This window comes from Podarcis melisellensis (assembly GCF_964234715.1).
Source record: "Podarcis melisellensis genome assembly, chromosome: 15".
In the NCBI taxonomy this organism is placed as follows: domain Eukaryota; kingdom Metazoa; phylum Chordata; class Lepidosauria; order Squamata; family Lacertidae; genus Podarcis; species Podarcis melisellensis.
Window position 1 is genome coordinate 25746469 of NC_138532.1, and position 26990 is coordinate 25773458.

Below are 26990 nucleotides of genomic sequence, written 5' to 3' on the forward strand. Positions count from 1 at the left end.
TCCTTACAGCAGTTGCACTGGCTACTGGTTTGTTTCTGGGCACAATTCAAAGTGTTGGTTATGACCTACTGTCAGTCTTCAAGGAATCAACTTCCTCCCCCCCCCCCCCCCGGCAATAGATTAGCAGAACAAAGGAAAAGGAGTCTTCTTACCAGTTAGAAACTTTAATACTCACAGCGAGAGAACAAAGAACCCATCTCCTAGGAATGGCAGTGCTCCCAGTGAAGAATTCCACCCTCTTATGTCCGTAGTCACCCACGTCACTCCTACGTCTTGTAACCTGACCTTATGCCCTCTGTGCTTTCTGTTCTGCCACTTTCTCAGCCCTTCTTGACCTTGGGGAGAGTGGATGAATGCTTTCCAGAGACAGCGACTCTGTTAACTCCACCCCTCCCAGTATTTCTTCTCCTACTGTTTCCCAACCTCTGCCTTCTGAACTATGTCCCTCTGCAAGCCACTGTTCTAATTCTATACTGTCCTCCTGCTCCTGGGAAGATTCAGGATCCTGATCAGGGGCAGGGGGAGGGGGAGGCTCCCACCATTCCTCCTCAGTCCACCCCTCCTCAGCACAGTCCCTTACACCTACAGAGCTTGGGTTCAGGCTATCAGAAGGACCATTATCTCCGTAGATGAGTCTGCTCAGACTTTGAGAACTTCTGGGGAAGCCTCTCTCTTGCCCTCACCACCTTTATAGGCAAGTTTTGTGAGGAGTCAAGAGAGGACCTTATTGGTGGCTTTTCCCAGATTGTAGAAGTCCCTCCCAAGGGATCTTCAGCTGGCCCCTTCTCTGCTTTCCTGTTGCCAGCAGGTGAAGAAGACCTGTTTGTTCCAACAGTAATTGACTGGCATGGCAGGAAAACTGTCATGGTCTTCTCAGGGTGAGTGTTGTGTTCTCTCTCTCTCTCTCTGTGTGTGTGTGTGTGTCTGTTAGAGAGAGAGAGAGAGAGAGAGAGAGAGAGAAATGGTTTTTAAGCATTTTCAGTGCTATATTTAATAGGGTTACTGATTTAATTGTGCATACATGTGTAGATAGATAGTGTTTTTAGTTTTATCTATTTTAATTTATGCTTTGAGCCCAATTGGGTGCTGCACTGGAGAAAAGGGTGGGATATAAATTAAGTAAGAAATATAAATGAGCTTTCAGTAGCACACCTTGCACACACTTGAAAAGTACCCCCAGGTATCTTCCCCCTTCCCCCCATAGAGGTTTTGGGAAAATTCACCTCCCTATTTCTCCATATCTTTCTGCATGGCACGATACAGGTTAATGGAAGAGTTGTTCCTTTACTTTAGATGGGGAGAACTGCAAGGAGGAAGGATATGGCCCACCCTTGTTCAGCACCAGAATGTCTTCTCTCAACCTGCCATTTCACCCTTGCTCTGCCTCATGCAAGCTAATGAAGCAAAATTCTTTTATTAGTTTGAACCTGCGGGAGTAGGGTACCTTTCATGAGTGAAGTTAGTGATTCTTCTCCAGCTTAGATTTCAATGTAACTGGAGGGGGGTGGGGATGAAGAGAGGGGTTGAAATGCTTGCCTCTCTTTTAGCAAGTCTCCAAAGTTCTTTTATGAGCCTAGTTTGGAAGACGTTTGCTGGCATCTCTAGTAAATGGGGCACCTGGATGTGTGCATGGGAAGGGTCAATTGAAACCTTGGGCCAATCAATATCTTTCAGCATGAACTAATAATGTACAGCCTTCTTCAACCTGCTGCCCTCTAGATGTCCTGGACAGTAACTCCCATCAGCCCCAGCCAACACATCCATAGCTTCCTTTAACAGGTACCTCTGGGTCCTCTGAACAACAGTTTGACAACCACAGCAGCACAGCAAAGTCTGGCCTTTCTTGTTCTGCTGGAACCCAGTTCCATTCCATTCAGAATGTCAATTGGTCCCTCCAGACCTGGCAGGTTTTGGTTAGCTTTCATCGTGAATAAGCTGTCTGCAGTTCCACGCTGAGCTGCTGGCTCTTTTTTACATGAGACTCGAGGACTGTCTTATGCACCCCAATGCACATTTTTAAATGTCTGCTGGGATGTATTGAAAAGCTGTTGTCTGGCAATGGACTAAATTTCTCACCTATTGTCTGGAATACAGCCAACAGGGATTAATTTCCTTAGAAGATCTCCCCCCCTTTTTTTTAAGCAGAAGAAAATTATGGATTATTGTCTGGATTGTTGAGAGGACTTGGGCACCAGGAGGAACTACTGTTATAATTAAAAAGAGAGAGAAAGAGACTGAAATCCATAAACTGAGCTAGATGGGTGGGAGACAGCTGTTTGAGTTGGAACAGTGGGAATGGGAAATTGGTCCCTCCTTGGCATCTGGGAAGCAGTAATCTATGACTTTTTTCTCCTCTGGGGTTTCAAATCATAAATGTTGGAGAGTGTGGAGTTATGCTACCCCCAAGCAAAGGAGATAAGTAACTATACCAGGGGTTGGCAAGGTTTACCTCGCCTGGGCTGGCTCACTCCAGCAGAGATCCCTCCATGGATCGGATTGCATGCCCCCACAATTTCTGGCATCTGTGTCTGTGCAGTCACAATTTTCAGTGTCTGTGTATGCACAGATGTGGTTTCCGGCACCACAGAAGCGAGTCCCCACACTGTGCTGTGCCAGTTTAGCGCAGTGGGCGGGGACTCGCCAAGCAGGTGGCTCAGTTTGGGGGCGGTTTGTGGGCCAGTTAAATGACCCCTGTGGGCCACAAGTGGCCCTTGGGCCTTAGGCTGCCTACTCCTGAACTATACAATCTTTAGAATACATCTGAAGACAGCCCTGTATAGGGAAGCTTTTTAATGTTTAATGTTTTACTATGTTTTTATATATGTTGGAAACTGCTCAAAGTGAGTGGGGCAACCCACTCAGATGGGCGGGCTATAAATATTGTTGTTGTTGTAATTAAATAGAACGTCCCTATTTTCATCAGAGAAATGTGGAAGGGTATGTCAGTGATGCTGTAGTGCTAGATATCTTGGCCTGCCCCCCTCCCCTCCTAGGATAATTTAGAGGCAGTGGTGGCTGTTCCTTTTAGGGAATGGTGGGCAGAAGGCAGGGAGTCTACTGACAGGTGGAGCCAGAGCCCATGAGAGGCAAAGCCAATTAATTTTTACATTACATCATTTATATTACATCACTTACTTCTTCACACAGGAGGCAGTGAGGTCCACCAACTTGGGTGGCTTTAAAACGGATTAGACAAATTCATGGAGGAGGAGAGAGCTACCAGTGGCTACCAGCCATGATGGCTACTGTCTGCCTTCATAGTCAGAGGCAACGATGTTTCTGAATGCCAGTTGCTGGAAACCACAGGAGGGGAGAGAGCTCTTGTGCTTGGATCCTGCTTGTGGGTTTCCCATGGAGCCTCGGGCTTGCCGATCAGAAGGTTGGCGGTTTGAATCCCCCGACGGGGGGAGGTCCTGTTGCTCAGTCCCTGCTCCTGCCAACCTAGCACTTCGAAAGCACATCAAAATGCAAGTAGATAAGCAGGTACCGCTCCAGTGGGAAGGTAAATGACATTTCTGTGCACTGCTCTGGTTTGCCAGGCTTAGTCATGCTGGCCACATGACCTGGAAGCTGTATACCGGCTCCCTCGGCCAGTAAAGCGAGATGAGCACCGCAACCCCAGAGTCGGCCATGACTGGACCTAATGGTCAGGGGTCCCTTTACCTTTACCTTCAAGAAGCGGGATTAGTGAGGGGTGTGACCTTAGGAAACTTTCAAGGGCCAGAAAGAGAAGCCTGGCAGTGGGGCCTGAGGTTCTCTATGCTTGGCTACTGTGAGGGCAGGATCCTGGACTAGATGGGCTTGATCCAGCAGGCTCACCTTACGTTCTTATGAAGTTAAGGAGGAGGAAGCCAACAGCCAGTGCCTCCCCTTAAAGGATGAGCTGATAAGCTGGTCTTCTTCCCAGGCTGCTTAGGACTTCCAATAGGCAGCCCATGAATCATACTCAAAAAAGCACTTGAAGTCTCTGCACATGATACAGTAAGGTAGCCTTCACCAATCTGGTATCCTTCATGTGTTCTGGACTACAACTCCCATGAGTCTCAGCCAGCACAGTCAGGCTGTGGGGCTAATGGTAGTTGCAGCCCAGGATGTCTGAAAAGTGATAGGTTGGCGGAAGCTAGAACAAGGGAGCCATGTACCATCAGAAGCTTTAGCACCAGCATTCTGCACCAACTGGAAGTTTTTGAGTGGTCTTGAAGGGCAACCCCACTCAGATCATGCTATAGGAGTCCAATCAAGATACAGTATAACGTAAGCATGTAAGACCAAGGTCTGCACTCAACAGTGCACTTCTCCTTTGAAGCTCCACTGCAGCCATAAGGGTAAAAATTATATATCAAGTTTCTAGTTAAGAGGGAAATCATTTTCTGGATGCTTTTCTGCTTTATGACCCTGGACTTCAACCCACCCCTCCATTTTCATCTCCTGCCCCCACCCACCACCCATAAAATAAAACTGTCCTTTACTCGGCACGGAAGGGAACCTTATTAACCTGAAATATATTCTGGACGGGCAACCTGGGAGCCTTTAATAACATTTTAGTCTGCTGTCTCAGTGCTTAACGCCACAGCATTTTAAACATGTTTTTTTGGCTCAGGCTCCTTCCTGAAGTGCTTTTTAACAATATTTTAGCAGCCTAAGCTGTCTCAGGCGGCCAACGAACACTTGTTGCTGGAAATAACGTTTTCCTTGGTAACATCTCTGCATCATTGTGACATGTTTAACTTTTAAAAAATTGTTTTGTATGTGGCTTGTTTTTTAAATTGGAACCAGAAGATAAATTTTCAGATAAGGGGGCGTTGCTGGAACCTGCTTCCCTCCTCCCTCCCTTTCCCTCATTCCATCCCAGAATAAGCAGTGTGAAATAATCTGAGTGGAGCAACCAATGAGTGTTGGGAAGCAGCTTTTTTATATTTTTTTTTAACCTGCTTTAATTGCTTTTTGCCAGGGCCGGGGATATTTATGGGTTCGGAGATTGCCAAGTTATTTATTAGATGGAGGATCTGGGGATAGACTAATATAAATCACTTAGGCCTGTATTGAATATACCAGACACTCAGTAATTTAAAAAGCTTTAATAAAAATGCTAAAATATGAGACTTGTCTTTGGCTGTAATGAGACTCAGTTATCATGTTTTTATCAGCGATTTTAGGCCGTATTATTTTATATTTTGCACAAAGCAACGGGAATGTGGGCAGGGCCTTCTAAAGCAACCCAGCCATAACCTTGATTCTTCATCAGCGAAGGAAGACATAGGTTCTGGCTTGTGAGCACTGGAGGATTTTGACACATACTTGCGTGCGCATACACGCGCACACACCAGTAGCATTAACAAATGCATATCTTCCAGCATGTCACAGAAGAAAACTGAGGCATACTTACAAAATGCAGTCTCTTTCTCTAGTCTGTGTCACTGTTGCCTATGATCCTTCCTAAGTCCTTTCCATCCTGTTACTGCATTATTCTCAATGTGCATTTTTACACACTCTATGTGTGTAATTTTTACAAAAACAAAATACATATATAAACACGTTGCGGGCATGTTTCCCACTAAAAATCCACATGTGTGAATTTGTCCCCCCCCCCCCACCCTCAAAATGCACACTTTAAAACACATTTAATCTCAAAACATGCATTTTTAATGTGTGGGTGTCTTTTGAGCCAAGAACTGCAGAAATTGGAGAAGTACAAAATACAAAAGGTAATTACTTTCTGCTTTGTGCTTTAGTCCTGCAGGTGCAAACCAGCTCAGTTCAAACTGGAATTTGCAAATAATATTCCTGCAGCACCACTACTTACCATTGACCTTGCCTCACTCACTCCATCTTTGTGTATAGTGGGAGACCCTTGTCTGTTTGCTTTACACAGTGTTCATAGACTATCCTCCACTTATTTAAAAAACAAGAGTTGTTTGTTTGATGTGGTAAATATATAATTCAGAGGTAGGGGACCTCAGGCACTGGGGATGAATGTGGGCTTCCAGGCCTCTCTGTATGGCCCCTGGGTCTGCTCCCCACCCCCATGCAACACCCCACTCAGGCTTTGTTTTTCATCCTACTTGAGTGCTTTTGCTTGGCTACAATGCACTCTTGAACTCTAGCAATGCTTTCTGATTGTCTGGGTGTTAGATAGAGAGTGAAGTGTGAATGTGGTATGTAGCCTTCATAAAACTGTTCAGTATGGAATGTGCCCCCCTAGCTGAAAAATACCTCCCTCAGTGTAAAGCAAGCATCCCAACTTGTGGTCTGGCTTTTCTCAGGCATCCTTTTGTACAGATCTAGAGCACATAGTAAGAATCTGAGACTTTGATCATGTTCACACCATATGTTCAAAGCACAGTGTTATCATTTTAGATTGTTATGGCTTTCCCCCAAAGATTTAAGGGATCTGTAGTTTTTTTCAGGGTGCTAAGAGGGGCTAGGAGACACTTATCCGCTTCCAGAAGTGTTGTTCCTAGGGTGGTTTAATTGTCAACCTCTCTTCACTGGGAACTCTGGGAAATGTAGTTCAGCAAAGGGAATGGGATATGCAGGTGTGTATCGTAATCTAAGATTACCAGATGTCTCTGTTTCCCGGGGACAGCCCCCAGATTTACAAATCAGTCCCCATACAAAAGCCATTGAAGTTGAAAAGTGTCCCCGGATTCACTGGAAAAAAATCTGGTAACCTTATCCCAGGCATAGGCAAACTTGGCCCGCCAGATGTTTTGGGACTACTACTCTCATGATCCCTAGCTAACAGTACCAGTGGTCAGAGATGATGGGAATTGTAGTCCAAAAACATCAGGAAGGCTGATTTTGCCTATGCCTGCCTTATCCTAATCCCTCTCAGCACACTTAACAAACTACAACTCCCAGAATCCTTTGGAGGAAGTCATGTTTAAAGTGGAATCATAGGGCTTTCAGTGAAAGTGGCCTTTAAACAAAGAACCGTTCCAACCATCAACCATTATTATATAACGAAAAATGCAACGTCAGAAAAGCAAAGTGGAATGTGGAGGTGTCATTGTGACAGATGCTCCTCCTCCAGCCCATCTCTCCTGACCCAGCAGGCCAAACTCCTACTGACCAAGGGTTGCTGACATACAGAGATGCTCAGATGGTACCCAGGGCTCGCCTCCACCTTGCCTTGCTTTGCCTCGCCTCTCCCCTTCCTCACCTCCTAATCAGCGGGAGGCCTGTTCTAGGGAAGAGCAGGACAATGTGGGAGAATGAAGAGGATGTGCATGGGTGGTTGCCAGGCAACAACCCATACATGTTTTCATCAGTTTCTTCCCTCCCTCCCCTAGCACTAGGTTATCATCACTGTGCCTGAACCATGGATGGGACCAGGATGTCCAGATTCAGAGGGGCGTGGTGGGGGCTTTGACACTCCCACAGAGGGAGGGGAAGAGTGGCATGTTCACCTTGTTGCACAGGAATAGCACAGAGAAACGTAAGGAGGCCATGCTTGCTAGCAGCACTATTTCAGTGGTGATTATCTCAGCTTCCGTCCTGTTATTCCACGCTGCTGAAGGCTCTGTTTGTTATTCGGAGTATTTTTAGCTCACCCTTCAGTTTTGTTCAACAGCTGGGGTAGCTCAGTTGGTAGACCGTGAGACGCTCAATCTTGGTTGTGGGTTAGAGCCCCATGCTGGGCAAAATATTCCTGCATCACAGGGGGTTGGACTAGATGATCCTCGTGGTCCCTTTCAACTCTACAGTTCTATGATTTCCAGGGCAGTTTATAATCCACCCACCCACCCCACACACAATGAATAAAATAACATGTAAATACGATAAGCTAACATAAAAGCAGCAAAGAACAGTCAGGAAGATTAAAACTGCACGTAAAAAACATAATGAAGTATAAAGTTCTCTTCCCCTAGTGCTCAAAAGGCAATAAATAGGGTAAGCAGCAGGGAAAACTCTTTGGTGATGGCCCCTGCTGGAGCCACACAAACCGATTTAAGATCTTAATGTATCTGTAGGAATGTGAAGTTGACTCTGCCTATCTTTTGCTTCCCTTCTCAACTTAATTATTTTCTTTGTTTATTACATTTGTGTCCTGCTTTTCCTCCAAGGAGCTCAAGGTGACATGAATGGTTCTCCCTGTTTTATCCTCACAACAACCCTGTGAGGTGGGTTAGGTTGAGAGGCAGAGACCGGCCCAAGGTCACCCAGTGAGTTTCATGGCTGGGTGGGGATTTGAACCCAGGCCTTGAACAGACATGAAAAGACATTGTCTCCCCACCCCACTTCCCACTTCTGCAGGTTATCATGATTAGGTGGATTTAAACACCATGCACTGATGTGATCATGTTTGCACCATGATTTTGTTCTTTGATTTATTCCATGTGCATATGCACTCATGCATATCTGTAACTAGCAATGATTTATTTTTTAAAAAAGATGTGCCACATTGCACATGTGTAGTGGTGTGAACACAGGGAATTAAAATAAAATAAAAATAGAAAAAAGAACTATTTGTTAACCCTTTGGAGCTGATCTGCAAACAAATCCAAGCCATTCAGAACCCCCAAATTTGGGCTAGAGATTCAGATATTTTGTGAGCAACCCTGTGTGAAACCCGTGCACCTCGTGTGCATTAAATATGGGGAAAGCTGCGAACAAAGCTATGAATACGCATGCTGAGAGATGCTCGGGAAACAATCATTATAAACCACCAGAGCACAGCTTGAGTGGTTTGTGATGTCACTAGAATCATGGCGTGTATTTATATCCTTGCAATTCACAATAATTTGTTCTCATTCCCTATCATCTCCTTTCACAAAATACAACATAGGGGAGAAAAGCAATCATAAATAGAATGGGATCTGATCTGACATGACATGATATAATGTATTATCTAAGTGGGGGCATTCAGAAGGGGAATTCAAGAGCTGCGGCCCATCAGCACAGGTACGGCTTGATGTGCCACAATACAAAGATGTTGCCTGTGATTTGCATTTTTTCTGAGCCTTTGTCTCTACGTTATTATTTTGCTCACTGTAAAGAGCCAGATCTTGGGCACTACCCAGCTTAACAGATATGCTAGGGTAAATTTCTCTGCTTGCATATTAGAACTTCCCCTGCCTCTCTTTTCTCCATGTGCTCTCTTGCCCCCTCCTTCCGCACTCAGGAGGGTTTGGGGGGGACCCAGAACAAATGTAAGTGGGGGGGGATCTTACTATGTGCTTTAAAGGTAAAGGTAAAGGGATGCCTGACCATTAGGTCCAATCGTGGCCAACTCTGGGGTTGCGGTGCTCATCTCGCTTTATTGGCCGAGGGAGCCGGTGTACAGCTTCCGGGTCATGTGGCCAGCATGACTAAGCCGCTTCTGGCGAACCAGAGCAGCACACGGAAACACCATTTACCTTCCCTCCGGAGCGGTACCTATTTATCTATTTGCACTTTGAGGTGCTTTCGAACTGCTAGGTTGGCAGGAGCAGGGACTGAACAATGGGAGCTCACCCCGTTGCGGGGATTCGAACCGCTGACCTTCTGTTTAACCCACAGTGCCACCCACGTTCCTATGTGCTTTAGGCCTATATAAAAGTTATCTTCAGAATGCCTGTGATAAGCTGGAGACACAGACAGGGACGTTTGATTTAAACAATGATTGGGGAACCTTTTTCCAGATAGAGGGCCACATTGCCTCCATAGCAACCTTCTGGGGGCCACATGCACATGCACTCAACACTTACACATCCCTCTTTGTCTACCAGGCAAGTGAAAAGCATTGTCAGAGTTCAAGAGCACATTCTAGACAGTATGAAGAAGGAGGATGCAAAGCAAGGCTGGTGTGGGTTGTGGTCTGGGGAGGCTCCCAACAGCCAGGTAGAAGCCAGAAAGTCTGCCCCAGGTGTCAGGTTTCCCATTGCTGAATTTTATCTGTAACCTAATGATTTGGGGGGTGGGAGAAGAGTTTCATCTGCAGCCAAAATTCCTTCTACTAGCAGGCTTATTTAGCTGCATACCACCCATAGATCTTCTACCAAAATCATAGTGACAGAAGGGCACACATCTAACCCACCATCTTTCTCTTTTGATTCTGGGGCTGATGCAATATTCAATACATCATCATAGAATTGCTAGGGGCCTAGCAAACCATCGTGTCCAGCTTCCTCTTTGCTGCAGGCAACCCAGACTTAGAGCACCCCCAGCAGACATCTGTCCAGCTTCTTGCTTTGACTCCCAAGACCCATCATCCCCAACATCAAGAGAGAAGCATGTCGGCTACTACTGACCCAAACAAGAAACATAATTTAATTAATGGAGGAAACAAACAGGAAACATTTGGCTTCCCTTGACTGTTTTGAGTTAGAAAACCATCCAAAATCACCCCCTGACTTTTAAACTAAAGGCTGCCATGTGTCTCTTTGCTGCTGTTCTCTCAGGAACCTGTGTGTTTTGTTTAAGTTTTGGACAGATCTGCCTTGCAGTCCATTCCTGAATTCCTTAGACATGGGGAGCATTAATTGTGTCTTTATTCCAGAATCAGTGCTCTGAGTCTGCATAAGGTAGTGTCTATGTCGTAGTCCTGATCCCTACATTCCTACATACAGGGTCTGCCCACCCATGAAGCAAGGTGGGGTTGCTGCCTCAGCTGACAGGATTCACTGGGGTAGCAGATCCCAATGCCAATCTTTCTTTCCCTCTTTGTTCCTGATGTAGATCTTCCCTCACCCCTTCTTCCCTGGCGGGGAGGGCAGCACATGTTTGGGGTCCATCTTAGGTGCCAAAATGTCTTGGGCCAGCCCACCTTACATAGCACAAGGGAGGGACTAACTCAGCCTACAACTCCTTCTTGGAACTTTGTCCCCATTGAAATACTTTATTGTCACTTGTACAACTTGTATACAGTGAGATTACACGAGCACCCCCCACTCACCTCTTTTAGTCTTAATTCCCCTCGTTTACTGACGCACACCCACCAAACCCAAAAGTCAGTTGCCCTGACTCTACATAAAGACCTCATGGCTACAACACAAGCCTAGTTTGTGTGCCCACATCTGTGTTTGTTTAATATATTTCTGTGTCCCTCTCACCAACTATTTTCTGTAACATCTCTTCCAGCAAAGAAGTCTGGAGGACTTGAAAGCTGACCACACTTTGGTGTTATTTGGGCTGATTCCAAGAAATGCATTGTTTAACTGTGAACTTTGATATTTTCTTGTTCTTATGGACCAACACAGCCACCTTTGCATGCAATGTACAGCCAATTAGCATCCTGGCTTCATTTGGAATTGTACACTGAGTCTATTCTCCTCCCTTCTGAGTAGAGTCAGTAGAATTAAGTGCAAAAAGTTGTTGAGTCATGCACCAAACCATGCGGATTGAGAGGTTGTTTACTTTTCTCTCTCTTTTTAGAAAACAGATACCATTTTCACTAATGTACAGTAGTACCTCTGGTTACGAACTTAATTTGTTCCGGAGGTCCGTTCTTAAGCTGGAACCGTTCTTATCCCGAGGTGCGCTTTCGCTAATGGAGTCTCCCGCTGCTCATGCGACTCTGGCATGTAATTTCCTGGGGCAAAAGTTTGCAACCAGCAGCAGCTACTTCCAGGTTAGCAGAGTTCGTAACCCAAAGCGTTTGTAACCAGAAGCGTTCGTAACCAGAGATACCACTGTATGCATTGGGGGGCATGCCGTATTTGCTAGGGGAAGTTCATCACAAAATTTGGCAGGCTGTGGATTTTGAAGGAGAGCTGTCCTTTGGTTTGCATCTTGGCTCAGGACATGTGAATTAGGTTGTTTCACTGTGAACTGAGTGACTTTCTCCCCTATCCCTCGGGGTACCTAACGTGGTGCCCTCCAGATGTTGTGGCCTCAACCAGCACAAGATGATGGGAATTACAGTCCTGTGGCATCTGGAGGGCAGCATGTTGGCTACCCTTGCTCTGCGGAGTTGTGATACTCCTGTACGAAGGTGAAATCCAATAACTTGCATCTCTTAAAAAAGGGTCACACCTGAGATCCCCTCCCTAATCTTCCGCGCCAGGTGGTGGCTGCTATCGAGTGCTTTTGTCTGTGTCCCCTATCAGAGCTGGCTTGCTCTTCACCTTGCCTGTGGTGATGCTGGACTTTATCTTCCATGTCTGAACTTGTAATCCTGGATTATCTCCTTCATTTAAATATATACCTCAAACTTGTTCAGTCGTGCGGAGTTCTCGATGCGGCTCTATCCATGGACTTTGGTTTCAGCCCGGAGGGGGAACCCACCTTCCCCTTCAACAAGATTCTTATTCCTTTCTACGGCCGTCATGATGTGAATGTGAGATACCAAGGACATAATAACTTCCATAGCAACCAACTGTGAAGACACAAACAAGAGATTATGATTCAGGTGGGGAATAAACAGCGGAGACGCAGATGAATCCTTGAAGAACATGTTTTCGCGCCAGTGTCCTTTGTAATAAAGAACCAGTGAACAGAAATATAGGGGAAATGTAGATTCAAAAGGGCTGAATCATTTCTCTCCATAGGTTGTTTTTCAGCTTTCCACAAGACATCAGCTGTCCTTTAAATATGCTGCACGCTATATTGCCAGGAGCAGACTAACAGATTGAAAGCTAAAGTCTCTCTCCCCCTTCCTTCCTTCCCTCCCCCGAATCTTTCAAGATATTTTAAAATGCTCTTAATTCCTTCCCTCAAAAGGCAAGGTGTATGGTTGGGGTGGGGGAGAAGAAGATACTGTAAAAGGAAAGGGTGAAAAGGAACTCAACTTTTAGAAGACATTCACATTGACAGCTGTGTGCTATTTTGTAGGACTGTATCACTGAATCTGTATAGAGTCTAGATTGGGGGTGGATAATCTGTTCCCCCCAGATGCTCAGCCCCAGCTGTAAGCTTGGAGTGGATAGAAGCAATGTTCACAGTTCTATGGGCTGAGGATTGCAGAAGCCCCCAAAATATCACACATCCATGTGTTCCTGATTCTTTGCAGCACATTTTCAGGCCTCTGGTGTTCATTGCCAACATCAAATAGACAGAGGGAGGGTTAGAATCTTAAATATAGAGGGAATGTTGGATATCAGACACTTTGAGTTTGTTTCCTCCCAAAGGTCCAGTTAGACTCTCCACTGTGGAGTTACTTGGTTGCTGGTGTGCATATTGGCTCCCGTTTGTGGAATGCCCTCCTTAGTGAAGCATGTTTGTCTCCTGTGCTATTAATCTTTAGGGAGAATCCAAACACAATCCTGTTTGACTGGGTTTCTGGTAGCTCAATGATTTGTTTCTGGCAATTGTGAAATTATTTGCTGTGAGAGCAGGTGATAGCTTTTTAAGAAGTTTTTAGATGATTGCTTTTAATCTGTTCTCGGAAGTTTTAATTGTTTTGTGTTATTGCCCTTTTGGATGCCCTCAAAGGTGCCCGGGCACAGGCCTGTACTGTGCATTTGCAATTCTGGCATAATATTGTAAAGTGGTAAGCTGGAGTCCTGAAAGCTCTAATCATATTCTGCTAGGGTCAGCACTATTGCAGGAATGCAAAAGAGAAAGCTCCTGACCTATGACTGACAAGTGGTTGTCTTCTTGACCCCAGTTGGTTAAGTCAAATGCTTTGACTTTGACAGGCAGGGTCACAAGACTACAGCTGCACCTGCAGTCTCATAACTCATCCCTCTGACCCTTAGGGGAGGTCCTTGGGGACCTCTGAAGTGTGGTTCACAAGGGAACGAGTAATGCACCAATTATCTTCCTCAGCAGGATACAGACTATGAATACGAGAGCTGGAAGCACTGTGAGAGGAACCCAGAGGAGATAAAGAGTCCCAGGGGGGAAAGAGGGGTCCCAGGATGGTGCAATGTGTCAACCAACTACAGCTACCAGAGGTTCCTGCTGCTGTCATGCCTAGGAATGAATTCTTAGCAATCAAATTGGCAAACAAATAATGATATTCGTTGGTAGTATTATGCTTTATTCTTGCTGTGCATTAATATGATCTCGTAGCTTTACATCTAATTCTTGCTGTGACTGTCAACTTCACCCAAAATTGTGCTTGTTGCCCCTGAATCCCCCCCCCCAAAAAAAAGCAGCTGCCCTTGACAGAACAGGATTTGGGCAAGATAGTCTAATTTTCCCAAATTCAGTCTGGGAGGGGAAGGGCTTACCCATAAGTAGCATCAGAATTCGTTTTTAACAGGTATTCATTCCTTTCCACCTTTCTTCTTGCAGTTCCTCCACAGATTATAAACATCACGTCAGACATCACCGTCAACGAAGGCAGCAGCGTCACCCTTTTGTGCTTGGCCTTTGGGAGACCAGAACCAACAGTCACATGGAAGCACCTGTCTGGCAGCAAAGGTAAGGTCTTGCTCAAATTTGGAGATGGGGAATTCCAAGCTGAGAAACCAGGGCTGAATACAGAACGTGGTGGAAGGGACCACTGTTGAGTTGTGAGGGGTTGGAGGGCAAGAGTAAAACAAAAGGGCTTGATGAGTGCTTTTTGTGTGTGTGTGAACAGCCTGGGTGCATGTGTGGGTAACCTTTTTCTAGAATACAGTGCTTTCCATCTTTTATCTGGTGTACTGCGTTGCAGACAGTCAGCTGAGCCTCAACAGTTTTCCGGAGTAGGGGAGAGGTACGCTGCATCACCCCTCCTCCCCACGCATCACAGCCGGTCATGTTATCTGTGCTGGGGACAGCTCCAGCCAATCTGTGACCAGGGTGGGTGTGGCCATGGACCATTTAATTTCTGGTTGGCCGGCCGGCTCCCTCTTCCTTGCTTCTTCGTCAGATCACCCACCCACCCTCTTTTCATGCTTTGCTCTGATATGACCTTGCTATGGCAGTTGTCGGATGCCATGTTGTTAGAGCTGGGTAGGATTTTCTTCCACTTGGCAAATTGGCACCGGCCATTTGGTTTTCACCTACCTAGTAGAAATCGTCACAACTTTTGTACAGTTAGGCATTGGGTAAGCCTTTGTCTGGTTGGAGGAGAGGTTGTTGCCTCACCTGCCCCTCCTCAGTAAGAGTATCCTGTTAAAGGGTGCGAATACTGTTTGAAGCCTGGATGTGGGCTAGGGCCATGTCACAGCCCCTACGGGGACCCCTCGGGCTGCCACTATCTGACGTAAGTTATAGGGAACCCCCTATTGGTGGTTTACCATTCCGGGGACTCCCTGCAAACAGGCAGGAGTCAAGATATAGTCTGGATTCACCCCAATGCCTAAGCCAGAACCGCTCACATTGGTAACCAATAAAGTTGTGGCTTATTTGAACCCATAAACCAAATATTCCGTTTCTGTGTGATTTATTTTTCTCCTGGGAACTTTGTGGCTTGGGTGCCTTGGCATGTATGTCACAAAGAGGGAACCAGGGTTAAGCTGTTAAGCATTAGGTGGAATCTGCAAAGTCTAGAGCCACTGGTAATTTCCTTTGGTGACATGAGCATGTCTCTGGTTTTGCTCTCCTTTGGTCTGAAAGCGAGTTGTGCCTGTACGATGAACAGTTCACCAGGGGTCAGCAAACTTTTTCAGCAGGAGGCCAGTCCACTGTCCCTCAGACCTTGTGGGGGGCTGGACTATATTTTGAAAAAAGAAGAACGAATTCCTATGCCCCACAAATAACCCAGAGATGCATTTTAAATAAAAGGACACATTCTACTCATGTAAAAACACACTGATTCCTGGACCGTCCGCGGGCTGGATGTAGAAGGTGATTGGGCTGTATCCGGCCCCCAGGCCTTAGTTTGCCTACCCATGGGTTATGCAAACTGGCCACTGCCGCCACTAACAAGTAGATCTTCTTTCTTTGCTGCCACAAACAGTCATCAGGATAGATGTGCCTTGTGACAAAATGGCAGCGGACTGCAAACCCTGTTTCCAAGATTCTTAGTGCCGTTACTGTTGTGTGAAGGACAGGGCTTAAGATGCTCTGAAGCAATATGGAAACTCTCCTTGGGGTTTATTTTCTCTTCAAGGCTCATGGTTAGGCTCATGGTTGTGAGAGTCATGAGGCAGATCTGGAGTGGAAGGCAGGGGAAACCTGATAGGACAAAGACAAGATTGTGGAACCTTTTGCAACTCAGGGGTGACATTCTGTTGTGCAAATCCTATTGGATGGGGTGCATGCCAATGATGGTGGGAGAGAGAAGTGGCGAAAGTGGCTGTAGTGACATATGTGAGACCCTTTGTGAGGCCCTTCTTTGTGTGCCTCCTCCACGTGAGGTCTGGAGGGTGGCAACATGAGAATGGGCCTTTTCTGTAGTGGCTCCCTGTTTGTGGGATGCTCTCCACAGGGAGATTTGCCTGGCGCCTTCATTATATATATATATATTAGGCACATGGCAAAAACATTCCTCTCCAACCAGGCCTTTGTCTGATCAATAGATCAATATTCTACAGCCTTTTAAATGCATCTGTAAGAGGGAGGGGATTGTTTTGGTTTAATTATTAACTGTGTTTCATCTTTTATTTTATTTTCTGAAGCACCCTGTGATCTTTTGATGAAGGGCAGTATATAAATTTAACTAACAATTTAATTCATAAATAATAATAAGCCTTTGTACAGTAGGATACAATCTTGCCACGTGAAAGCCACAGGCTTTGATATCACACACACAAACAAACACAGACACACCCACCTCCATCCAGCTTGTAAGAGGCATCATCATAGTTTCGGCTAAGCAAAAGCACTTGAGGAAAGGATAGCAGCCCTGATGTTTTATTTATTTCAATGTTATTTACATATTGTTGTTATTATTATTACAGTCATACCTCGGTATAAATACGCTTCAGGATAATTATTTTCGGGTTGCGCTCCGCGGCAACCTGGAAGTAACGGAGCACATTACTTCTGGGTTTCACCACTCGCACATGCACAGACGGTCAAAATGACGTCACGCGCATGCGAGGAAGCGATGAAACACAACCCGTGCACACGCAGACACGCTGTCGCATCTTACATTCTGTTCAGGATGTGAACGGGGCTCTGGAACGGATCCTGTTCACATCCCGAGGTACCACTGTATTCTGGAAGCAAGTAACACAGAAATTAGCACTGAGCTTTTGCTATATTCTGCTGAATTTCCCAAACTGTGTTATGTGAAAGCACAAATTTAATGTGGAGTTTAACAGTTAGGGAAGCACTGCAAAAAAGGGGAATAAACTGTGGTGTGCATGCAGCCATTGTCTTTTTTAAACAAGTCTAGAACACAAACAAAAAACTCCTGGCTCCATCCAGATACAGTTAAGTCCAGTGCCACCTAGTGACTAAACTATATAACTACACTATCCATACACTCGTGGATATGGCTGTGGCCATTTGCCAGAAGCTTGCTTTTTTAAAAAAAGAAAAGAAAAAAAGGGCATGTTGTTTAGGCATGGAAAGTCACGGTTCGCTCCAGCACTTTCCCAGCTTCCGAGGGTTATTGTTCAGTGTCACGATTGCAAAGGAGCTTTACAAAGTCTTTGCATAAAAAGTGCTTAAGTAAACAAAAGCGACAGCTACCTTGAAGAGGAAAAAACCTGCTTTCGGGAAAGAGCTCCTTGTTTCTTCGATAGCCAAAGAAAGAAATGGATTATCTTTGGAAACATGCTCAAAGCGAGGAGCTCGCTTTTATAACAACAACAATGCATCATGTCTGTGTCTCTGGCTCCTTCTGTCCCAAGGCACTCTGTGGAGAGACACTGAAGATTAGAGACTCTTAGCCTTCTGCAAATTGGGTCAAAGGCACCCCGCCTCACCCCCTTGCTCTCCCCACCCACCCCTGTGCAGTGCTGCAGTGTTTTTGAAATCTTTGTCTGGGTTCAATTTTTCTTGGTATATAATCCTACTTGATACATTTAACCCTTTGTCAGTAATTGGAACAGAAGAGGCATATTTCATTCCTGACACGTGACTGATCCTTCTTGTGAGGTTAGCCACCATCGTCATTCTGGGTAGCAAATGGAGGCAGGCAAATCTGTCCATTTCGTTTTCATGCCATTTCTAATTTTTCTAACCTATCCACATTTCCACATCATTTTTTGATATATATTTTTTTTAAAGTCCTTGTGAAAATTCATCAGCATTCTGGCATGCACTTCTCTTAACTATACGCATGTTTGTATACAATTCTGCCCAATATACACATTTTTGCAAAGGAACTTTCCTTAATGTGATGTGTTGTTTGCACCAACTCATACATTTTTATGCACACTCCCCCCCCCCCCGTACATGCACTTTCCCGCATTTTACTTGGCTGGAGAAGTGTATTGCAAAATTCAGAGAACAGCAAATTTTGAATGACAAATGCGTTTCTACTCTTGTATTGTATCAGAAACTGTGACTGAGATATATTTGCTTTTAAAGACAATCTGAAATTGAATTTCTCCCTTCCCTAGTAGCAATGTCTTGCCCCCATGGAACTATCAGTAATGCCATACAAGCTGCCTGAAAAGCCTGTTTCTTTGCTCACCACCACATTCTCTGCAATGCACAGCTGCAGAAAAGGATGTGGGATGCTCCCTCATTTCATATGGGATGGTGATGAGATCAAACAGTCTTGCCCAGCACCCTCTTGAATTCCATATGGAGCCAGAAAACAGGCCTGGGCAGACATCAGGCTTGCAGGATCTACACACAAAATATAAAACATCTAAAAGCAATTCCACTGCAGATGGAGACTGGTAAAGATCTTTTCCTAAAAGGCTTGTTGAAAAAGGAAGGTCTTAAGTAGGTCTTAAGTAGATGGTGCCTGCTGAAGAGTAGCTCCAGAAGGGCAGAATGGACCTAATTATTATTATTATTATTATTATTATTATTATTATTATTATTATTATTATATTATTATTATTATTATTATTATTATTATTATTATTATTATTATATTATTATTATTATTATTATTATTATTATTATTATTATTATTAATTATTATTATTATTTTATTTGTACCCTGCCCTCCCCGGCCGGAGCTGGGCTCAGGGCAGCTAATGCCATAGGAATAACACAGTATACATAAAAACAGGCATCAATTAATTAAAATACATCTTAAAATTAATGCAGACAAATTAAAATCTGGACAAATGGCAGTTATCAGGTTAAGACTGAGAGCGGTTAATACTTGCCAGGACCAACTGTTTTCACTGATCATATAAGGACCTGTGAACAGGCTGGGAGGCCTCCTTCATGCTTGTTCTTATACCAAGGAAAATAGGTCAGACTGCACCCTGGCCAAAGATAGTACCTGCAGGAGGACCACAGCTGCAGAGCACAGTGTCTATAAGGTATATAATTAGGTGTCAATTAGGTATATCAGACGGAGACAGATGATGTCCCAAGCTGTGTGGGACTTTCTACATGAAAACTAGCCCCTTCAACTTAGACCAGTAGCAAACCAACAGCTAATTTTGTTTCACTTAAAGCCCAAGGTCCACCAACCAGTGCCACACACAAAATAGTGACAAGGCAGTGGTTTTTTCCAAAACCAGGGAAAGATATATCCACCTTTGAATCAAGGATGGAGAACCTGCAGACCTCTCTCTTTTTTTAAAGTAATATTTATTGAGATTTCAAAAAATTACAAAAAACAAAGAAAACAGAAAACAGAAAAACAGAAAAATAAAAACAATTAAAAAACAAGTCAATTTTTCCATGTCTTATCTTTCATTTGCTTGTTTCCTTGACCTCTTCACACCTCCCTTTTTTGTATTCTAGTTCAATTAGTTATTTCAGCAAATCCTTTCCATCTTTGTTTTTATCTTAATAATTTATCTTAATATATTATAACTTTACATTCTCACCCATTAACAATCCATTATAACGTTAGTGCTAAAACCACATAACTTCATTCCAGCATCCTTCTAACATTCCTTAATTTTACAATGTTTCTGTAAATAATCTTTAAAGAGAACCTGCAGACCTCTCAATGTTGTTGGATTCCAGCTCCCATCAGCCAGTGGTCAGGTATGATAGGGATTGTAGTCCAACCACATCATATTACCCAACTTGCTTTCAGTCTTAACACATCAATATATTTACTGATTACAAGATTTCCAAACTGAATTTTGCATCATGTCCAAATGCCTTAATACAATTTTATAGTCACCATTCAAGACTACCACCCGCAATTAATAGGCATTTTAACAATAACATTGGGAAGATGCTTGACTTAACATGAACATGAGGGCTGTGGAATTTCTACTGGTGATGTTGGACCAAACATATATGTTTATATGCACTTTCAGACTTCGTTGATGGTGTGAACATGATCTCACCTCTCCCTTTGGTGAAAATAGGTTTCAACACTGAGAGCAGGGCTAATGTGGAAAGGGCTTTCAAAATCACTATGGCTGCCCGTCAGTCAGCAGGCTTTAACAAAATATTGGGATTATTACCTTGCTGCTCCAATGCTAATCTTTCTTTCAAAGTACAATTGTGATAAACCCTTTTGTATTTCTTTCTGCTTCAGTGATATCTCTTAATACACCCTTTTCAAAAGTATGACTGTTGGGATTTTAAGTTATTGGGATAAAATGATTTGAATCTAAATTACCCAAATCATGATATTGAGACTTACTAAAGGATTTTTTAAAAATAATCAGAGATCAAAGTCAGGTCATTGGCCTACTTACCCCACTGTGGCCTCTCAGCGTTATTCACCTGATTGATGGGCAGAGAAAGGCTGAACTCACAGAGCAGTTTATTCTGTTTTCATGACTTTTCCCTGTTAAATCAACTTTACATTTGAGCTTCCACACAACACAACAGCCACTTCTAGAACTATAGTAGAATAGAGTGCAAGTTTAGTGCTCATTTCTGTGGGTTCTTTGCTTCCAGGGGGAATTTTTTTTTTGCAAATAATATGGAAATGCCTGATAAAATTACCCTGTATTCTGCTATAGTTCCACATTTTGTATTGTGTGACAGCTCAAGTATAACATGAAAATTATTAGGGAAAAGGCATGAAAACAGAATAAACTGCTAAGCAAGTGCAGACAAGATAGTGCTTCTGCAGATACGTGTTTGTTTCACTGCTGCCGCAAGTGGCAGTAGCAGCAAAAACTGTGTTGGCAGTTTGGTCACCATCTTGCATCTTACACATTCAGCCTGAGGGTCTTGTTCCTTTCTGGGCAATCTTCAGAGCTCACATTTTAGCCAGGTAAAACCAGTCAAAGAAGGATGTGAAGCAAGGTTTATAAGGGGGGTGGCCTAGGGAGAGTCCTGAGGGTCAGAGAGACAGGACTGTACAGCCACATTTGGACCCCCAACCTGAGGTTCCCCAACCCTGTTCTTGAGGTTTGAGAAAAAGAAAAGAAAAATAGCATAAATATTTGGAGGAGGGAGAGTAATCTGATACATTGTGGCTCAGCTTCTAACCCGGAGTCACCAGGGTCCTGTTCTTGGACCATCGTTGTTCAGCACCTTCATAAAAGGCTTGGGTAGAGGAATTGATAGGAAGCTTATCAGATTTGCAAATGACACCAAACTGGGAGGGGTAACTAATGCCAAAGAAGACAGAATCGGGATTCAAGATGACCTTAACTGATTGGGGAACTGGGCCCAAACTAACAAAATGAATTTCAATAGAGGCATATGTTCAGGTTCTGCTCTTATGGAGGAATAACCATCTGCACCAATGCAAGATTGGGGGTACCTGGATTGCCCTTGGTATATGTGGAAAGGTTCTAGGGGTTTTTAAAGACTACAAGCTTAACATGAGTCAACAGTGTGATGCAGCAGCAAAAAAAGAGTTCATGCGATTCTAGGCTGCATCAACAGAAGTAAAGTGTCCAGCTCAAGGGACATAATAATATTGCTTCATTTTGCCTTTGTCAGGCCACACTTGGGATACTGTGTCCAGTTCTGGGCACCACCATTTAAGAAGGCTATTGACAAGCTAGAACATGTGCAGAGAAGGGCAACCAAGATTTTCAAGGATCTGGAAACCAAGCCTTATGAGGAACAGTTGAGGGAACTGGGAATGTTTAGCATGGCAAAAAGGAGACTGAGATTAAATATAATAGTCATTTTCAAATATAGTGGTACCTCAGGTTAAGAACTTAATTCATTCTGGAGGTCCATTCTTAACCTGAAACTGTTCTTAACCTGAGGTACTACTTTAGCTAATGGGGCCTCCTGCTGCCACTGTGCCCCCGCCACACAATTTCTGTTCTCATTCTGAAGCAAAGTTCTTAACCCGAGGTACTATTTCTGGGTTAGCAGAGTCTGTAACCTGAAGCATCTGTAACCTGAAGCATCTGTAACCCAAGGTACCACTGTATTTAAGGGGCTGTTACATGGAAGATGGAGCAAGCTTGGTTACTCCTTCTCTGGAGGTTAGAACCAAAGCCAATGGATTCAGATAACAAGAAAGAGGATTTCAGCTAAACAACAGAAATAACTTTTTGACAGTAAGAACTGTTTGGTAATGAAATGGACTCCCTTGGGAGGTGGTGGACTCTCCTTCAGTGGAGGTTTGTAAGAAGATGTTGGATAGCTATCTGTAAGGGATGCTTTAGTTGAGATTTCTGCATTACAGGAAGTTGGACTAGATGACCCTTGCGATCCTTTCTAGTTCTACAATTTATATTATTATACAATTTATTATACAATTTGTATTATTGTACTCTGGGAATGGCCAACTTCTGAATGTTAGAGGGCTGCTCTGTTCTGCTGGCAGTAATCCTGTAGCCAACAGTATATCCAGCCTTACAAATGGACTCCTTCATGAGTAGATGGACTCTGAAGTCAAGTTGCCACCATCTCACGGGACTAAGCACATGAGTAGTGTTTCCATTAAAAAATATGTACATGTAAACACTTATTACACCCAAAATGGGTGAGGGAAGGGAGAAGTGTGGAATATCAAGTGGAGTCAGATTTGTTTTTGTACTTGTTTTGTTTCGCAACTACTGAACGCAACTGCTATAAATGCAGCAGCATTCAATATCAATCAAGTACATTTCCGAAATGAACAAATAGTCAAAACTGACATTCACAGAACAAACAATGGCAAACATCAATGCAATACACAGCTCCTAGTAATTCAACACACTACCGATAAAAAAGCTGACTATTGTAGCAGCATTACAATCGTAAGCTACAATTCATTTGCCAAAATCATCAGCAGAACTCGGCAGCCGCAAAACATTTATAAAAATAAAATTATAATGCCCATTCCTAACATCTTGAAACATTTTTTTTTTTTTAATCCTTGCAAGTGCACCTCTCTGGGCAAATGTTTTCCCGCACCCTGATTAAAATTTCGTAGGGCCATTGAGAAGACAAATAAATTTGATCTGAGAAAGTGAATCTGTATGCGGGCTGCCACTTGAAGCCATCCTTCGCTTGCGCTGTAAAAGCACATAGCACATGCTCAGCACTTAGAAGAATATGAGTCGGAAAGCATAATACATCAGAAATATGTATAACAGCCGTCTCCTTTTTTTACCTCTGCAGTCACTGAAGCGAGACATCTTTCAGATAGTAGAAATCCCTGGTATGTATTTAGTTGATCCTAAATACATATTTATATAAGCCTAAAGATTTTTTCAAAGGCATTTTGGCTTCTGGTCAATGTTTTAAGGAATATATATATATATATGAATATAACCCCAGGCCAACCACAGCAACTGCTTCCATACCTTGTGTTATATTCATGGCAGAAAAACATAGGAAAATGGGGAAACCCTTGTTCCTGACTGTTCCTTAACTCAGCTAATCTCTCATACGTGTTTTTTTCATTGTTTTTTGGGGGGGAGATTGCTAATCAAACTGACTCCACCCCCCCACCTAATCTTAATTGATTCCAAAGCTATTGTACCACAAAGGAGGTTGAAATGCGCCTTGGGGAAAATTACCACCACACTGCAGGAATCTTTGAAGCCAGTGTGGTCGTAGTAGTTAAGAGTGCTGGATTAGAAACAGAGAGACCTGGGTTCAAGATCCCCACTTAGCCTCGCAGGCTGATTCTGGTCATGGTACACACATGACATGCACGCTCTCCCTCTTCCTCTCAATTTGTCTGTCTGTCTTTCTCTGTGTTAGCCTAACCTAACTCTGAGGGTCATTATGAGGATAAAATGCCGAAGCAGGACTATGTACATGATCCTAAGCTTTCTGGAGGAAGGGCGATATAAATTGTGATCAGTAACAATCATTTTGATGTGGTTTGAAGAAAGTTATGCTCTGGCTTCTTTTCCTTCCTTCCTTCCTTCCTTCCTTCCTTCCTTCCTTCCTTCCTTCCTTCCTTCCTTCCTTCCTTCCTCCTGTCTCCCTTCCTTCCTTCCTTCCTCACCCCACTCCCTTTTCTATCTTTTCTTATTTTTTCGCATTTCCACTTAGGCTCCCTGCTGGGACTGGAAATTGCACAACCTCTCTAAAAGGATACTTTATTGAGTCTTAATAAACCCAAGTCATCTTGACAAACATTAGCAAATTCAGGTTTGCAGCCTCTCCAGGGAGATCGAAAAATATTATTGTCTGCATTTAGCAGATGGAGAAACAAGGCTCCGTGGAGAGAAGTGACTAATTCAGAGCTGCACAGTAAGCAGCTGCTTGGGAGCTGAGGCATGGGAATTCCTGGTAGGGTGACTGGATCCAAAAGCTCCTTATATAATCACTCTGCCTTCTCTCTCTAACACACACACATCTAAAATGAAGCTGCAGGGCTTCGTGTGTGTGTGTGTGTGTGTGTGTGGCATTTGATAGCCCCACATCTTTTGCTCCAAGGATCACTCCCACTTAATGCAAACAACAGTCTTCTGCAGTCGGATGGACTGGGAGAAAATTGATTCATGTATGGACGGGCAATGGCTTGTCAATCTCTCAGTTTCTCAATTCCCCTCCCGCCCAATCCACATTTCCACATCAGTTTGTGGGTATTTTAAAAAAGTGCTCATGAAAATCCATCAACATTTAATGTAAATTTCCCTAATGTGTGCATTTTTGTGTACAATGTTGTCTAATATACTCTTTTTTTTCTTTCCTGCAAAATTACTCCCATCATCACAATGCATTTTTGTATGTTGCTTCACTCACTTGTGCGTCCCTAGGCATCCTTTACTGCAATATATGCATTTTTGAGCAACGTGTGTTTCGAAAACTAGAGAAGTGTTGAGTTTTGAGGATGGCTGCTCTCACATCCTTTCAGAAAGCATGGATTTGTCAGATGTGACTTTGAATGCAAATTTACTTGTTTGCTCTCTCATCCCTATTAGTACTGCCCAGTTGGGATTTGAACCCAGGTTTCAGTCTAGATCCAACACCTTCCCCACTGTACTACCCTGGCTTGTGGCTGCTGACAACCTGACACAGATTGCTAAAAAGAGCCCTAGCACTTTGAAATCAAGCCTCTAGTTAGCAGTGAATTTGATGTTTGTGTGTGCTTTAAGGAAGAGTTGGAGCAGGAGGGCTGACAATGGCCTGTGCCTCATCTCTAACAAAACACAACTACCCATTGCCACAGATGCTTCTAATTCATGGACTCTCTTTTTCCTTTCTGAGCAAACTGTAGTGCTATAATGGAGCTTAAACACTGCGTAGATTTCAACACAGTGTAGAAAACAGCTCCTTATGTTGCTTTCATAGGTAGCTGTAAGACCAGGTCTACATTCATACAATACAGAAGGCTGGAGGACCCATACAGTGCTACCTTGGTTCTCAAACGGCTTGGTTCTCAAATGCCGAAAACCCGGAAATAAGTGTTCTGGTTTTCGGACGTTTTTTCAGAAACCGAATGTCCAATGTGGCTGTTGGCTATTGTTTCTGGGGCACCTGCACCAATCAGAAGCTGCACCTCGGTTTTCGAACATTTCGAAAGTCAAAGAGACTTCCAGAATGGATTAAGTTTGGTGCTTTTGTTTTTGCTATTTATTTTGCATTTTTGTTTTTGAGGCTTTTTCCAGTTAATTTGTTTTTTTGGACTGTTTGGAACCCAGTTCAGCTACTGATTGATTGTGTGACTGTGGAAATGGATAAAAGCCCCCCCCCCCCCCCGCAATCCAAACAATGGCTATCATTAACGCTAGTAAGAAAAAATAATAATTTTGATTTTTTTTTATCATCTACAATACTGTATTATTTATTTTATAGTGCAGTACATTGATTATTGCTTTCATTTTATGGATCAATGGTCTCGTTAGATAGTAAAATTCATTTTAAATTGCTGTTTTAGGGGTTGTTTTAAAAGTCTAGAATGGATTAATCCATTTTGCATTGCTTTCTATAGGAAAGCGTACCTTGGTTCTGGAACAGACTTCTGGAACAGATTAAGTTTGAGAACCAAGGTACCACTGTATTCCCCAGCCAGAGCTACAATTCCCAGAGTGGTTTAGCAATCACTCCCTCTTGCTAGGGAACTCTGCCACTCTGTGAAAGGAATAGGGGACCCCTTGACAACTCTCAGTACCCTAGGCAAACTCTTTGAAGTGGTGTCGTAGTGCTTTAAATGTATGGTGTGCATTACTCAAGGGACTGAATTTGGCTCAGGGTCCACCAATTGATGAACCTTACGTAAACCACTGGCTATTCTTAATTGAAGAACTTTCACAGGTTAAACCTAATTGGATAGAAAGTTCTCTCTCTCTCTCTCTCTCTCTCTCTCTCTCTCTCTCTCTCTCTCTCTCTCGTGTGTGTGTGTCCTGTTTCTTCTTCCAGATCTTACTCATCAGCCTCTACCAAGAGATATTTTGGGTTGTGCAGCTGCATCACACCTTCTCCAATTTATTCTCTGCTGTATCACTCCCTGAATTTAAGATGTTCTGAAAAAGATTTTTCTTCTTCTTTTCCCTCCCATTCATTCTTAAGGGGGAGGCAGGGGGGACGGGAATGAAGCAATTAGTTTTTGCAGCCGCTTCTAAGGGTAACAGATGTACCAGGAAACTCTTCAGCCCCTGAGTGCCTGCTTCAAAGCAGTGGTGCTTGTTTGGGCCTGTGTGTGTGTGTGTGTGTGTGTGTGTGTGTGTGTGTAATCGCTCAGGTTTAGGAACAGTTTCTTCCAATGGACCACTCCTCCATTATTTCTGATCAGGGATTTTTAAAATTAAGGGTGGGTTTCATTTATTTTTGCAATTAGGCTA

The 26990-nt window shown here is 43.7% G+C and overlaps 1 protein-coding gene across 5 annotated transcripts in view; it reads left to right on the top strand.

Moving 5' to 3' along the window:
* Positions 1–26990, top strand: part of LOC309357638 (opioid-binding protein/cell adhesion molecule homolog) — a 720946-nt gene that overhangs the window by 610202 nt on the left and 83754 nt on the right. For all 5 annotated transcript variants that reach the window (XM_081889992.1, XM_081889991.1, XM_081889994.1 and 2 more), the window contains one exon: positions 14161–14289. In XM_081889992.1, the coding sequence (XP_081746118.1) occupies positions 14161–14289 (129 nt within the window). The remainder of the gene's footprint in view (positions 1–14160; positions 14290–26990) is intronic.